The following is an 11,877-nucleotide window of genomic DNA, read 5'->3' on the forward strand; positions in this document are numbered from 1 at the left end:
TAAAACAACACAACAGTGTCAGCTGTGTGGAGAAGTTACTGAAAACACTTTTTATTTTTCTAGAAAAACAAAAGTTCAACATAGAAACTGAGCACAACAACATAACACTGGTGAGCGAAATACATAATCAGACTAATACGTGATGTAGCAGTGTCCACCCTGTGGGGTTAACATGGAGCAGATACTGAAGCAGGGCCCATCAGTGACCCTGCTGTGTGAGTGCATGTGTGTCTTTTTAATGGTGCAGCAGTGTTTTAATGAGTGGAAGGTCTTGACCGCATGGGACAAAGATTACAACACTTCAACCCTGAGCCTTATTCAACATAAATACTCTACGTCATGACAGAAACAGACATGGACAGACGAACACACTGCACTGGCCGACGTGCTGTAGAAAAGAGGTTCATACTGTGTCTCGGAATGAAGGAAGTTTCCAACCTGTTGACTTTTCAGGGAGGCATTCAAGGACGGCATATTCAAAACGATGCAGACAGAGACATTATTTTCACTTTGACTCAGTGTCCACAACAGCGCTGGTCATTTCCGCTGTTGGAAATTTGGATGTTGGAAAGTAGAGCAAGTGTTCCTTAAGATCCCAACATTTCAATGGCTTCATCAGAAGAGTAAACCTCAGCATTCTCTCTCTTTGGAGAGCTTCGAAAAAGCAAAAATACTGAACCTTTGACTCTTTGATTTTGGTTTCAGTCTTTCTCAGGGTTAATCAGACGAGCAGGATGTGAGCAGGAGGGCAAAAGGTGCTTGATTCAAGTCAGTAATCCATTCTTCTCAGGTGTGTACAAGGGACAGTGAAAACAAGACGCAGTCCCCCCTGGACATGGTATCACATGGTACGGTCCATTTGTAACACTGGAATGACAGCTCCTCTCATTTTGGGACAAATGGATACACAATAACAGTGCTATGTCATATCCTCCTCCTCTGAGCAGTAGTCCCGGCCCTGGAAACATAACACAGACATGGTCATGTTCACTGTTTCTTATTCCTTAGGATGACGCTAATGAAATCAGCATCACAACATGAATATTTATATGAAAAGGAACTGAGGTAAATGCATTAAATATCACATGCAAATGATCAAATTAATAGTAATGAAATGAACTGTGTTCCACTGTTATGCACACATCTATGATCAGTCATACAGGGACAAATTTACTGTACATGAGGCCAATTATTTACAGTTAGTTGATTCAAAGAACAAAATAAAATGCACAGTATATAGCCAAAAAACTAAATGCAAAACATTTTCTTGTCACTAGCCTACACTGTGACTTTTCAAGCAAATGTGCTCCCTCTGATGACATAAGTCTTTAAAAACAGGTCAAAATATTAATTTGAAAAAAGGCTAAGTAATGTCCCATCAACAGCTGGTCACTGTAGTTTTTAGCAATCATTACTCAAAGAGGAGGAAACAGGGCATTTGTTAGGGACTATTTTTAGCAGCAGATTAATACACATTTGTTGGGCTAGTGAGTATTTCCGGCAGCAGGATGGTGTACGTGGGATCGACTCAAAATAAGCTACGCTGCCTGTGCATTATGTAATGAAGGAATATGTCAGCCAGTGCAACAGTGTGGCTCACACAGTGTATTCAGACCCCTTCAGCTTCTTCCTGTTGTTATGTTGCAGCCTCGCATTAAAATCATTTCAATTCAAATTTCCCTCATCAATCTACACTCACTACCCTATAATGACAAAGCAAACGTTCGCAAATTTATTACTAGAATTATCGCCTCACGGTTGTTTGCCTCCGCCAATCAGCTTTCTTCCCGAGTTACAGTGTTGAATAATGGCCAGAAGTGTTCTTGCAAAACAATATGATGTCACAGTGAAGTTGACCTTTGACCATTTGGATATACAATGTCATCACTTCGTTATTTAATCATATTAGTCCAAGTAAATGTTTGGGCCACGTTTGAAGAAATTCCCTCAAGCCACTACTGAGATATTGTGTTCACGAGAATGGACAGAGACCAGCCACCTGAAAACATAATGTCTGCAGCCCTGGCTGTTGCTAGTGTGGAGGCACAAAAAAGAAAACAAGTAAATATCACATTGACAGGTGGACTTCAGTCAAGGCCAAGTCATAGCAAGGGGCCTGAATACTTAAATCACCATGATCGATTCAGTTTTCACTCTGTCATTATAGGGTATTAAAACCATAACATAACATAACGTGAAAAAGTTTAAGGGGTCTAAGTACTTTCCATTTACTGTCAACTGTATATTTGAGAGGAAAAAGCAGAATCAGACTGTGGATACACACATAATATTTGTTTTAACATCTTTTCAGCATTACTTCTTTTAATAAGCACTCTCGTGAAATACACCGGACACGACAGAGTGAGGCTCTTTTGTGGTATCATTATGTCATCTGCTGTGTCCTCTCTTGCTCCAGATTTGCTGCAGTGATAGGATTAAGTCATTTAGCATTCAGGGGCTTTTTGCAGAAACACAAAATCAAAAAGCGATGCTCCAGCGACGGCTCGTCTCTCCTCACCTTTTCAATTTTCTCATCCAACATCCTGAAGAATTCTTGCTGACTCTCTGAGGAGTGGATGCTCCTGTAAGGAAACATGGTGCAGCTGCTTAGAGCCTTGCTTTGTAACTTGGGACACGATGAAGAGTTAGATGGTGACTGAACAAAACAAAGCAACACACTACTAACACGCAACATGTAAATATATGTTAATGATATCTACACAGCAAAAACGGCATCGTGAGTCGGCGACACTTACAGTATCTTTTCATTTCCATTTGATCCTGTTTCATCCATGCGTTGACCTTTACCAAGGAGAGCACTTTTCTCCTGCGGGACACCACACACATTAATAAAAGTGCAAATGATCAACAGTCTGATCACGTAGTTATACAAAATACAGCATAGTTAACATACACAGTTAACTAAGAAGCTCTACAGTTGACTTGTGTCATTTGGTTTTAAACATAGCTATTTATCTCAACTAATTATACTTGACAAGTTTAATTATTAGAAAATATTTGTATCTGAAAGCACTTAACATAACAAATGTCTGGTGCGAATAGAAACTCCATTATCTAGCATTATTGTGTTACACTTGTTCTGTTTTTCCTCATTAATATGCAAATGTATGCTGCACGATGCTCCAACGTCTGATCAGATGTGTCTGGATATCAAGTATAAGTCATGACTTAGTTTGATTACAAATTGAGTATTTTTACAAACGGGCATATAAACAGAAGCCATCAATAAGGAATTAGAGACAAAAGAAAAAAGAAAAAAAAAAAGAATACAATAGAATCACACACTGTGCTGTCCTGGCCGTCCACTCCTCCCTCTTCTCCACTGATGTACTTGACTTTCTCCACTCCTTTCATCTTGTACTCATCTGTGACAGAGTGGGAGACAGAGAAGCAGAGAGGGGCACATCTCCTCTTATTACTACGCGACAGCAGAGGCCGGCGGGCAGGCAAGCAGAGGACGACCCACTCACAGCCACTCTGAACAGCACAATCCTCCGGGTTAATAGTTCTCACAGTTCAGTACTTGGCAAAGTAATTATGTGCTTGGATTCTCACGCTCCAGACTAAATCCCCTCTTAACAATGGTTGGCAAGCGGCAAACACATGAGCTGTCAGTCTGATTCTCCTCTTTGCTCTGCCTCTCCATCTTTTCTCTCACACATGCACAGCCCCCTCCTCCAGCTCCCTCCCACGCATTCAGAGAGGACATGAAAACACAGATATGATGCATAGCAATGATGGCCTGATGGACACATGCAGCTCTAACACATCACATTAATATTGTGTAAGGTATGATTATTGTAGCTCACTATTATTAACGCCTTATTATTAATCTGTAGCAGCTGGGGTTGTTTTTAAAAACACAACCTTTTCTTATGAATATAATAAACATTAAAGATTAGCCTGTATTCGTTAGGCCCCTGGAATGGGCAACATTTTGTCTGATGATAGAGTCACATTGTCTAAGTGCAACTGTTTCATGCAAACCTGCCTTTAATGAAGCACTAATCAGGCGTCAAAGAGAACTGGACGTTGAACAAACTTCATTCAGTCCATCAAAACTCAACACTATTCATTCACAACTTTTGAAAATAGATTGTTTTCAGATTTTTAAATAGCTTGAAAATTGGATTTTCTCAGCAGTGTGGTACAGTACGCTCACAAGTGTTAGTGAGACAGATAATGTTGTGTTTTGAACATTTTCTATTTATTGTATGTATAAGCTGAAACAGCTTTAGTTGATTAATCCACTAACTGACAGAAAATTAATCAGCAACAATCCTGAGCCACATTTCTAACAAAAATGCAAAGTATTTCCTGGTTCCATCTTCTCTGATGTGAAGACGTGTTGCTTTCAGTTTTCAGACGAAACAAGAAAGGCTCTGAGAAACTGTGACGGACATAAAAAAAAAAACAAAAAAAACTTTCTCATGCTCCTCAGATTAATATATAGTGAAGAAGTGAACTAGTTAGTTGCAGCCCTAGACAAGGTTCACCTTAAACATGATGGTAGCCCCTGAACTGTTTGACCTTTCATGTGCACCTGCCTTTAATAAGGCATTCATTCAGGGCTCCATCATTATCTGACAACACATTTATTTCAAAGGTCCATCCAACTACTGAATACTGCCAAACAAAACCGCAAAGAAAACAGTGGCTTATTATTATTATTATGGTATTTTATGTATCCTTGTTGCATTTACATTTACTCATTTGGCAAACACTTTTATCCAAAGCAACTCACAAGTGAGGGACATCACTTTTAGTGAGTTTTATTGGTATAAATGTGACCATGATGTGTAAAAATGCAGATATTACAGACAGTGTTAGAACCTCCATGTGAGCAGTTCAGCTAACAGACTGACCGGACAGGAGGTCCCCGTTGCTGTAGGCTTTATTCTGGCTCTCCTCACCGTTGGGCACGGCAGACACCTGCTTGGCAGAGGTGCAGCCCATCTCCTCCACCTCAGCTGCTCTCCTCCTCACTCCTTAGCGCCACAGGCACACCTGGGGACGGGGATGAGGGAAGGACAGTATGGGGTTAGATGTGTGCAGATGAGGAGCAAGGACCACCAGGCAGAACAGGCTCAGATCTCAGACAGGCCTCTTGATGAAGGTTTGGTCTCTGGGGAAATCATCTGAGGAGCGTCTGAGAGAGACTGTTATCTCTCTAATCACCACAGCCAACGTGACAAACCTCTTGCAGGAGAAGAAGTAAACCAATCCTCTCTCGCAAAGGAATAAACTCCAGCTTGTGAACTACTAATTTTTCATAATCAATTAGTCATGAAGCGCCCCACCCTAGGATTAAAACAGTCGGGCATCTCAATCGACTCCTGAAAAGACAATAAAATAAATAGACGGTGTCACCGGGTTGTGAGTCACGCACACGCCGGTCTGGGAAAACACCAATGAGGACGCCCGCACGGCGGTGCCAGCTGCCCCGCAACAATAAGGCCTTTCAAGCTGCCCCCGATGCCACTGTGCCAAGCTGCACAGTTCATGAGTGAGTGAGGGGGTTTCTGTGGCGCTCAGAGGATTAAACTGTGGCCGCACAAGTGCTCCCATCTCCACCGTCCCACCGGCCTGTGAGACCCGCAGCAATATATCTAGCCTGACGGGGTGTTGATCCATTACTTGATTGTGTTTTGCACTAGGCTCTGGAAAATGCAGAGTGATTGATCCGCATACGGTTTGAGTTGATGCTTAACGCACCGGCCGCACAGCTGAGTCCAGCTGCAGAGCCAGCTGCCCCTCACACACCACCGTCCTCCTTTGAACATTTACACAGATAAAAGCTGCAGCTGCGTCCTCTGAGCTCTGGGCTGTTTTATTCAACGGGAGTCAAGCAAATAACAAACAAGAGAGGCAGGAGGAAAATGCTTTCCCTCAAAAGCTGCGAAATGCCAAACATCACCTCGTTTTACAGCATCAGAGAAGGGGGATAACGATGTAAATATTAACAAAAGATGCAAAAAAAAAAAAAAAGAGCAGCCATTCCACGGCCAGCAGGAAACGCCGAGACGATGATCACACGGACGGAGCCAAATAAACAAACAATAGCCTGCGAAATAAACGCGACAGCAGTGGGGCAAATTTACCTTTCTGGTTTATCCATGGTTCAGAGCTCCTTCCTCTGGTTTTAGTTCAGAGAGGCTTTACTCCAGACACAGACCGCATCCGCACCTCTCGGCTCAGCACAGGCACCAGCAGCAGTGGAGGTGCAGTGAGTCCGTCTGCCGGCTGTCTGGTCGGACTGCCACAGCTCATGGCCTGAGAGCTACTGTTAAAGTGGTGAAGATGACAAAATACCGAAGCCAGTCAAACAACTGCTAATGCGACCCCCCCCCCCCCCCCCCCCTCCTCAGAAATCACACAAGACAATCCGCATCTTTTCCCATTTGATTTTACAAGCGTGTCCCTCATTCTTTATACAACGTAAATTTAACTGCGAAGGCTCATTTTATCAGTTGCCACTCGGGCCTATTTTACCGACGCACCACGAGCTTCCGTCCAGCTCATTCCTTCTGCATCATCAAAGTTGACAGCAGAAACACACAAAGTTGTTGAAGTTCAGTTTCCCCGACACAAGCGGCAGCTGAATATCGACCTCCATCGATATGATTTTACTAACAATGATCGCCCGTGTGGCGGACGGACTGCCGCTCTCCGCGTCCATACAGGAGGAGGAACAGGTAGGACTGAGGCTTCGCTTCCCCAGACCGCCTCTCTGTGGGAGCAGCGCTACACACGAAACTCCATTCAAAACTTGTGACATTTAATGATGGATAGTTTACCCACAAAGGTGTGTAGAGCAGACCTGTCCAAAACAAATCTGATAAATGTGTTTTGACTCTTGATAGTATATCGGGAAGTTCGGTATATCATAATGTAATATATATTTAATAAAACAATAACTTAATTTAAAATTAAAATGCCAGTTATCGATAAGGTTTCTGTTGTCCATCATCGCGTCTGAATTTATTTACTTTGGAGCTGTGGGAATAAAATAAGAATGTTTAAATAAGACATCTGAAGTTTAGTTAGATATTGAAAAAAAAAAGTTTATTGTATGGTTTGGTGTTTTCCTGAAAAGTTGATCAGTTAATCACCGTAAAGTTTGCCCCGTCTGCTAATAAGCAATAATTTTACATCAAGTCTAACGTATTAATTTGTTTTAAAAAAAAAAAAAAGACTATGGTCTTGGGCTGTTTGTGCCATTTGCGTCTGAGTCTTGATACAATATTCTAAAAATGTCATAAATTTGACTCTAAGCCAGTTGCGGCTATAACCTGTTATTGTTTATCTCTGGCAGTCAGGAAGAGACCTCCAGCAGTACCAGACCCAGGCCAAGCAGCTGTGCCGTAAACTGAATGCTCAGAGTCCGGACCGCTGCACCTTGGAGGCCGGGGACATGAACTTTCAGTAAGTTAACACTAGTACATGTTGTCTGGTATTATCAGAGGTCAAGTCCGACCTAAACACAACCCAAGTGGTCCTCCTGTAATATTGTACAGTTGAGTTTGTTACATGTATCACCAGGCATCATAGTCATTATAAATAACCACTGATTTGGACTAAACTTTTTCTTTTTTGTTTTAAGTTATTTAATAGCAGAAGGTATTTGCTACCTGTCCCTCTGTGAGGCTTCATTTCCCAAAAAGATGGCCTTCGCCTACCTTGAACACCTCCACAATGAATTCTATGACCAATATGGAAGAAAAGTACCCAGGGTAACGAGGCCATACTCTTTCATCGAGTTTGGTAAGTCTATTTGTGATCTGTTTGTGGCGCATTGTCTCAGCAGAAAGAGCAAACACCTTGACTATTTAATATTTACATTGTTCCAGACACATACATCCAGAAAACAAAGAAGACATATGTTGACAGCAGAGCCAGGAGGAACCTGGGCAGCATCAACACTGAGCTACAGGATGTCCAGAGAATCATGGTGGCAAATATTGAGGAAGTTCTGCAAAGAGGAGAAGCTCTTTCTGGTAAGCACAGGAATTTAAAATATATGTATATATTGTACATTGTGTTGTTGCGCAAAATTAAGTGTACATTTATTGATAGAGACATCCAATTCATCTCAGTGTTTGCATTTTCCCCTCAGCTCTAGACACAAAGGCCAGCAACCTGTCTACCTTGTCCAAGAAGTACCGCAGCGATGCCAAATACCTCAACACTCGCTCCACCTATGCCAAGGTGGCTGCTGTGACAGTGTTCTTCATCACACTCATCATCTATGTGCGCTTCTGGTGGCTCTGATGGACTCTCAATCAAGGACTTCGACATTAAAGAGGAGGCATGTCTCTTTGAAAACATTTAAAACATTTAGCATTTAAACAGATCCCGTTACATTTCCATTATATACCAGGGTGCCTTAAAGGGCTCATATACAGTCTGTCCACGTTAGGGGTTAATGTTCTTGCTATGCTTTTTTCAGCTTTGACTGATGCTATATGTACAGTATAAACTGAGCCACTGGTCTGTGATGGGACTTCTCTGTGCATGGACGCAAATGCTTTATGGGGAGTTCATGTAACTGGAATCTTAAAAGAGGGTGTTGACAAATTAATGTTTACATGTTGATATAGGGGTTACAGCAGAAGAAACCATGTGTGCATATGCAGAGCAGGTTTGGTGAAAAGTCTTAATATTGTGATAAAAAATGTTTATTGTTCACAAAGTTTACACTGTAACAAAGTCTTATTGAAAAGATTAAATATTTATCAAATTGTCCGTTTCTGCTGTGTGGCACAAGTTATGTTACCATTATGATCAACATTGTAAACCAGCATTTCCCCCGGTCACACACATACTAACCCAGGCAGCTTATGTTCACACAAAGAACAGTCACACCTACACAACTGTGGAAGCTGCCCTGTATAACCAGTGTGATGATGATGGCCAAAGTTGGGAGTGGCTCTGCAGACAAACGTGAAGAGGAAACAACAGAGACTCTGTTTTCTTAAGCCACAGGCGGCTGAGCAGGTTTAGAGTAAAGAGTCAAAGTGTGATATCGAGAAGGATAACGTCACTTCCACAATCAGAGACGTGTTGGATGATTGACTGTCAACTGATCAGAATTCAGTGGCAAATTTCAACGAGATCAAAAGAGGTGTTCGGGAACAATGAAAAACTTGGAAGTGCACTCCTTTTGTCCACGCTCGAGTAATGGCTCTTGAGAAGACGGGAGCATTTATGTTCTCTGAGCTGACAGGAGATTCAGACTGAGTCGTCGAGTTATTCATGCCACAGTTAAAAGAGCAGAGTTCTCCTCTCTTCCTGTCTTCCACGGTGGCAAACGGACAGCACACACCAGACTTATGCCACCAGATCAAAGTCGTCTCTCTGGAAATCAAACACAATGGTCATTTATGTAACATTAGATTTCTGCTTTAGAAGTCAAAATGTGATCAATGACGCTTTAATGTGTGCGTTTTTTGACTCCGATTCAAAGCCGTGGCGGCCATTTGCTTGAAACAACTGTAGCATAATATATGTAAACAGATTCCTAAAAGTCACTCACCTCGTCATTATAATTCATGACATGCTGTTTGATCTTGGAGGAGTCCACCCAAGTGACAAAATCTTCCATATTTCTGAAAAAGACACAGCAATAATGTCAATAATTGATCACCTGAGGGGCTTTTAAACAGACGTCTTGACTTTACTTTTTCAGGTTTTACACAAATACTTGTGTAAAAGGATGTTTACATAAAGTCAAAAGAAAATGTGGACACCAACCTTGTGACTAGAAATGCTGGGTCTGTGACGATGTCTGGGCCAACACGCACGTCTGAGACAGAGTCAAGGTCAACCACTGCAAAACAAACTCTACCCTCGGACGTAGACAAACGTAATTTCTCTCAAAGCTCTCTCAAGTACTGCGAGACATAAAGCTTCACAAAAACAAACAAAAGAAACAAAAGAGAAATACCCTAAGAAGCAGAGAGTACTGCAGTAATGAAGGATACGTCCTTGTTCAATGAAGGTGATGGCTGTCTTCAGGTTCTGAGCCATACGAAGGTTCAGCATAATGCTGGGCAGCCTCCTCCTGCAGGAAGAAGACGTGATGAGAAGGTGAGAAGGTGAGGTGATGGCCGGAGGCAGCTATGGACTGAATGAGAGTGAAGCGTGTTGACAACAGGGTGTGTGATTGTTTACCTGCAGAATGAAGATGCTGTGACTTTTTCTGTGAGGGAGAGATTCTGTTTGGTGGGGATAAGTCCGATGCTGTACCTTATGATGTGAAGAAACACAAACGTGATCAGTGCAGTATCAGTGTGAGGGAGTCCCGATTTTACACCGAAACGGGGGCCATCATACAAAGAGTGTAGCTATATCAAAAGTATACTAGTGCAGGTGTTGACAAGAGAAGTACAAGCTACAAATTTCAGTGGATCTATGGATATTTTACACTTTTTTGGTGTTTTATTTTAAGTTTTGATATCCATAAGAAAATGTCCTTGTGGTTTTAAATAGCAAACCATCTTTATGTAGTTTTACATCTCCTCTCTGAGGCTTCTATCTGGAGCTAGCAACAACAGGTCTGTGCACCCGTCAGGCCGGCTGTTTTCTGAGTGATCGAATAAAAGTATAGCTTTTAGATTTCAGGTAAACACTCAGAGAAGCCAAGTCCTGCAAGGCTGGACATACTAATATAGAATCTAGATAAATAAAAAAAAAAAAAAACATGGGAATCTCACTTTACACAGTATGGGAGCTTTAGGTGTTATCAGAGTATGTCCATTAGTCAAACAAGGTCACCACACTCACAGTTTCTCCAGTAGTCGCTGTGTGCTCTGAGCTCTGAAGCCATCTTTCTCGTCCAGGTCTCTGATTTTCTGGGTCAGATCTCTGATATTACGACTCAACTTGTTGTACCTAAGACAATGGAGGAAAAAAATTACCATCAACACTGTAGCCATGTTTTGTGTCTATACGACGTATCAACTGCTCACCTGAAAAGAACATTAAAAACACTTTAATAACACTTTAATAATAATACAATATTTAGAGGGTTGGTTGACAAGGTTTGGTGGTAGCTAACACTCAGACACTCACTTGGTGTAGTCCTCCCTCTTCTCGATGTGATACTTCCGCAACACTTTGACCTCATGCAGGTTGTTGTCCACCTCCCAGTTGATGAAGTCCACCTTCTTCAGCAGCTTCTGCTCATGATGCTTTAACTTACGCACCATCGTTACACCGGGCTAATTCCTACTTATTTACCAAACGGGTTCCTTCACACGCAGGGAAACAGGAAACACGTGTAGTTGTTGTTCTTCTTCTTTTAATGAATTTCCGGCAGGATGTCCACAGTAGAGCGCAATGCTGCCCTCCATAGACAGAGGTTTACTGACGTGTTCTTCTTCTTCGGCGGCTATTTAAAGTCGAACGTCAAATTAAAGTGGGAAACAGCGCCACCTACCGCTTTCCCACATAAATCATCTCTGCTTTACCCACGGTTACAGACGCTCTTCAGTTTTAGATAATCAAACATATTAAAGCATTATTTTCCTAAATGTCTCAAAATATCTCCTTAAAATATAGTGGGTTAATCCATGTAGGGGCAACTAATGTACTATTTTAGTTTACAACATTTTGTTTACACTTTATTTACAGCAAAGGTTAAAAGAGCAGTCATACAAAAATACAGTTAAAACGTTTGATGAGGAAGGACAGCAGGGGATATTAAATTAATCAAAGTTGGATTATTAATATAAATAGTAAAGTTATATATGTTTATTAAAGTAAATTAATAGTCTTCTGAATGTATTATTTATAATAGGCTATCTTTAATCAAGGTGCCACGATAGTTTCACAATAAAACGTTAGCAGTAATTG

At 41.6% G+C, this 11,877-nt stretch overlaps 3 protein-coding genes across 5 annotated transcripts; 1 reads left to right on the plus strand and 2 right to left on the minus strand.

Moving 5' to 3' along the window:
* Positions 1 to 27: 27 nt before the first annotated feature.
* Positions 28 to 6,661, minus strand: LOC139629239 (uncharacterized protein C1orf21 homolog). 3 transcript variants are annotated; one of them, XM_071491755.1, is made up of 7 exons: positions 6,522 to 6,661; positions 6,123 to 6,304; positions 4,887 to 5,028; positions 3,307 to 3,386; positions 2,757 to 2,827; positions 2,519 to 2,582; positions 28 to 958 (listed from the first exon to the last, which is right to left on the minus strand). In XM_071491755.1, exons 3-7 carry the CDS (start codon positions 4,975 to 4,977, stop codon positions 920 to 922), a joined length of 345 nt encoding a protein of 114 aa, XP_071347856.1. In that variant the 5' UTR covers positions 4,978 to 5,028; positions 6,123 to 6,304; positions 6,522 to 6,661; the 3' UTR covers positions 28 to 919. The 3 variants fall into 3 exon arrangements, with proteins under 3 accessions (XP_071347856.1, XP_071347855.1, XP_071347857.1); XM_071491754.1 differs by lacking the exon at positions 6,522 to 6,661 and having other exon boundaries at positions 6,123 to 6,501; XM_071491756.1 differs by lacking the exon at positions 6,522 to 6,661 and having other exon boundaries at positions 4,935 to 5,028; positions 6,123 to 6,348.
* Positions 6,576 to 8,766, plus strand: sec22ba (SEC22 homolog B, vesicle trafficking protein a). Its single transcript, XM_071491750.1, has 5 exons — positions 6,576 to 6,716; positions 7,337 to 7,446; positions 7,625 to 7,785; positions 7,872 to 8,018; positions 8,138 to 8,766. The coding sequence occupies exons 1-5, from the start codon at positions 6,642 to 6,644 to the stop codon at positions 8,290 to 8,292; spliced, it is 648 nt and encodes a 215-aa protein (XP_071347851.1). The 5' UTR covers positions 6,576 to 6,641; the 3' UTR covers positions 8,293 to 8,766.
* On the minus strand, positions 8,684 to 11,344 carry imp3 (IMP U3 small nucleolar ribonucleoprotein 3). Its single transcript, XM_071491752.1, has 7 exons — positions 11,095 to 11,344; positions 10,807 to 10,914; positions 10,195 to 10,269; positions 10,005 to 10,084; positions 9,775 to 9,826; positions 9,557 to 9,629; positions 8,684 to 9,378 (listed from the first exon to the last, which is right to left on the minus strand). The coding sequence occupies exons 1-7, from the start codon at positions 11,229 to 11,231 to the stop codon at positions 9,352 to 9,354; spliced, it is 552 nt and encodes a 183-aa protein (XP_071347853.1). The 5' UTR covers positions 11,232 to 11,344; the 3' UTR covers positions 8,684 to 9,351.
* Between the last annotated feature and the right edge of the window lie 533 nt (positions 11,345 to 11,877).

Source organism: Trachinotus anak, unplaced genomic scaffold (genome assembly GCF_046630095.1).
Source record: "Trachinotus anak isolate AG129_WGS33_773 ecotype Australia unplaced genomic scaffold, CSIRO_AGI_Tana_v1 ptg000012l, whole genome shotgun sequence".
NCBI lineage: Eukaryota > Metazoa > Chordata > Actinopteri > Carangiformes > Carangidae > Trachinotus > Trachinotus anak.

Bases quoted from the DNA above. Each gene is read 5' to 3' on its own strand.
- LOC139629239 (XM_071491755.1), bottom strand. From the start codon at position 4,977: ATGGGCTGCACCTCTGCCAAGCAGGTGTCTGCCGTGCCCAACGGTGAG. The intron at 2,828-3,306 runs GTGTGTGATTCT...GGTGTCCCGCAG, and splicing joins TGGACGGCCAGGACAGCACA to GAGAAAAGTGCTCTCCTTGG. The intron at 959-2,518 runs GTGAGGAGAGAC...TTATGTTTCCAG, and splicing joins TGGATGAGAAAATTGAAAAG to GGCCGGGACTACTGCTCAGA.
- sec22ba (XM_071491750.1), top strand. From the start codon at position 6,642: ATGATTTTACTAACAATGATCGCCCGTGTGGCGGACGGACTGCCGCTC. The intron at 6,717-7,336 runs GTAGGACTGAGG...TATCTCTGGCAG, and splicing joins CCATACAGGAGGAGGAACAG to TCAGGAAGAGACCTCCAGCA. The intron at 7,786-7,871 runs GTAAGTCTATTT...ACATTGTTCCAG, and splicing joins ATACTCTTTCATCGAGTTTG to ACACATACATCCAGAAAACA.
- imp3 (XM_071491752.1), bottom strand. From the start codon at position 11,231: ATGGTGCGTAAGTTAAAGCATCATGAGCAGAAGCTGCTGAAGAAGGTG. The intron at 10,915-11,094 runs GTGAGTGTCTGA...CCATTGTCTTAG, and splicing joins AAGAGGGAGGACTACACCAA to GTACAACAAGTTGAGTCGTA. The intron at 9,827-10,004 runs GTATCCTTCATT...ACTCTGTCTCAG, and splicing joins CACCTTCATTGAACAAGGAC to ACGTGCGTGTTGGCCCAGAC.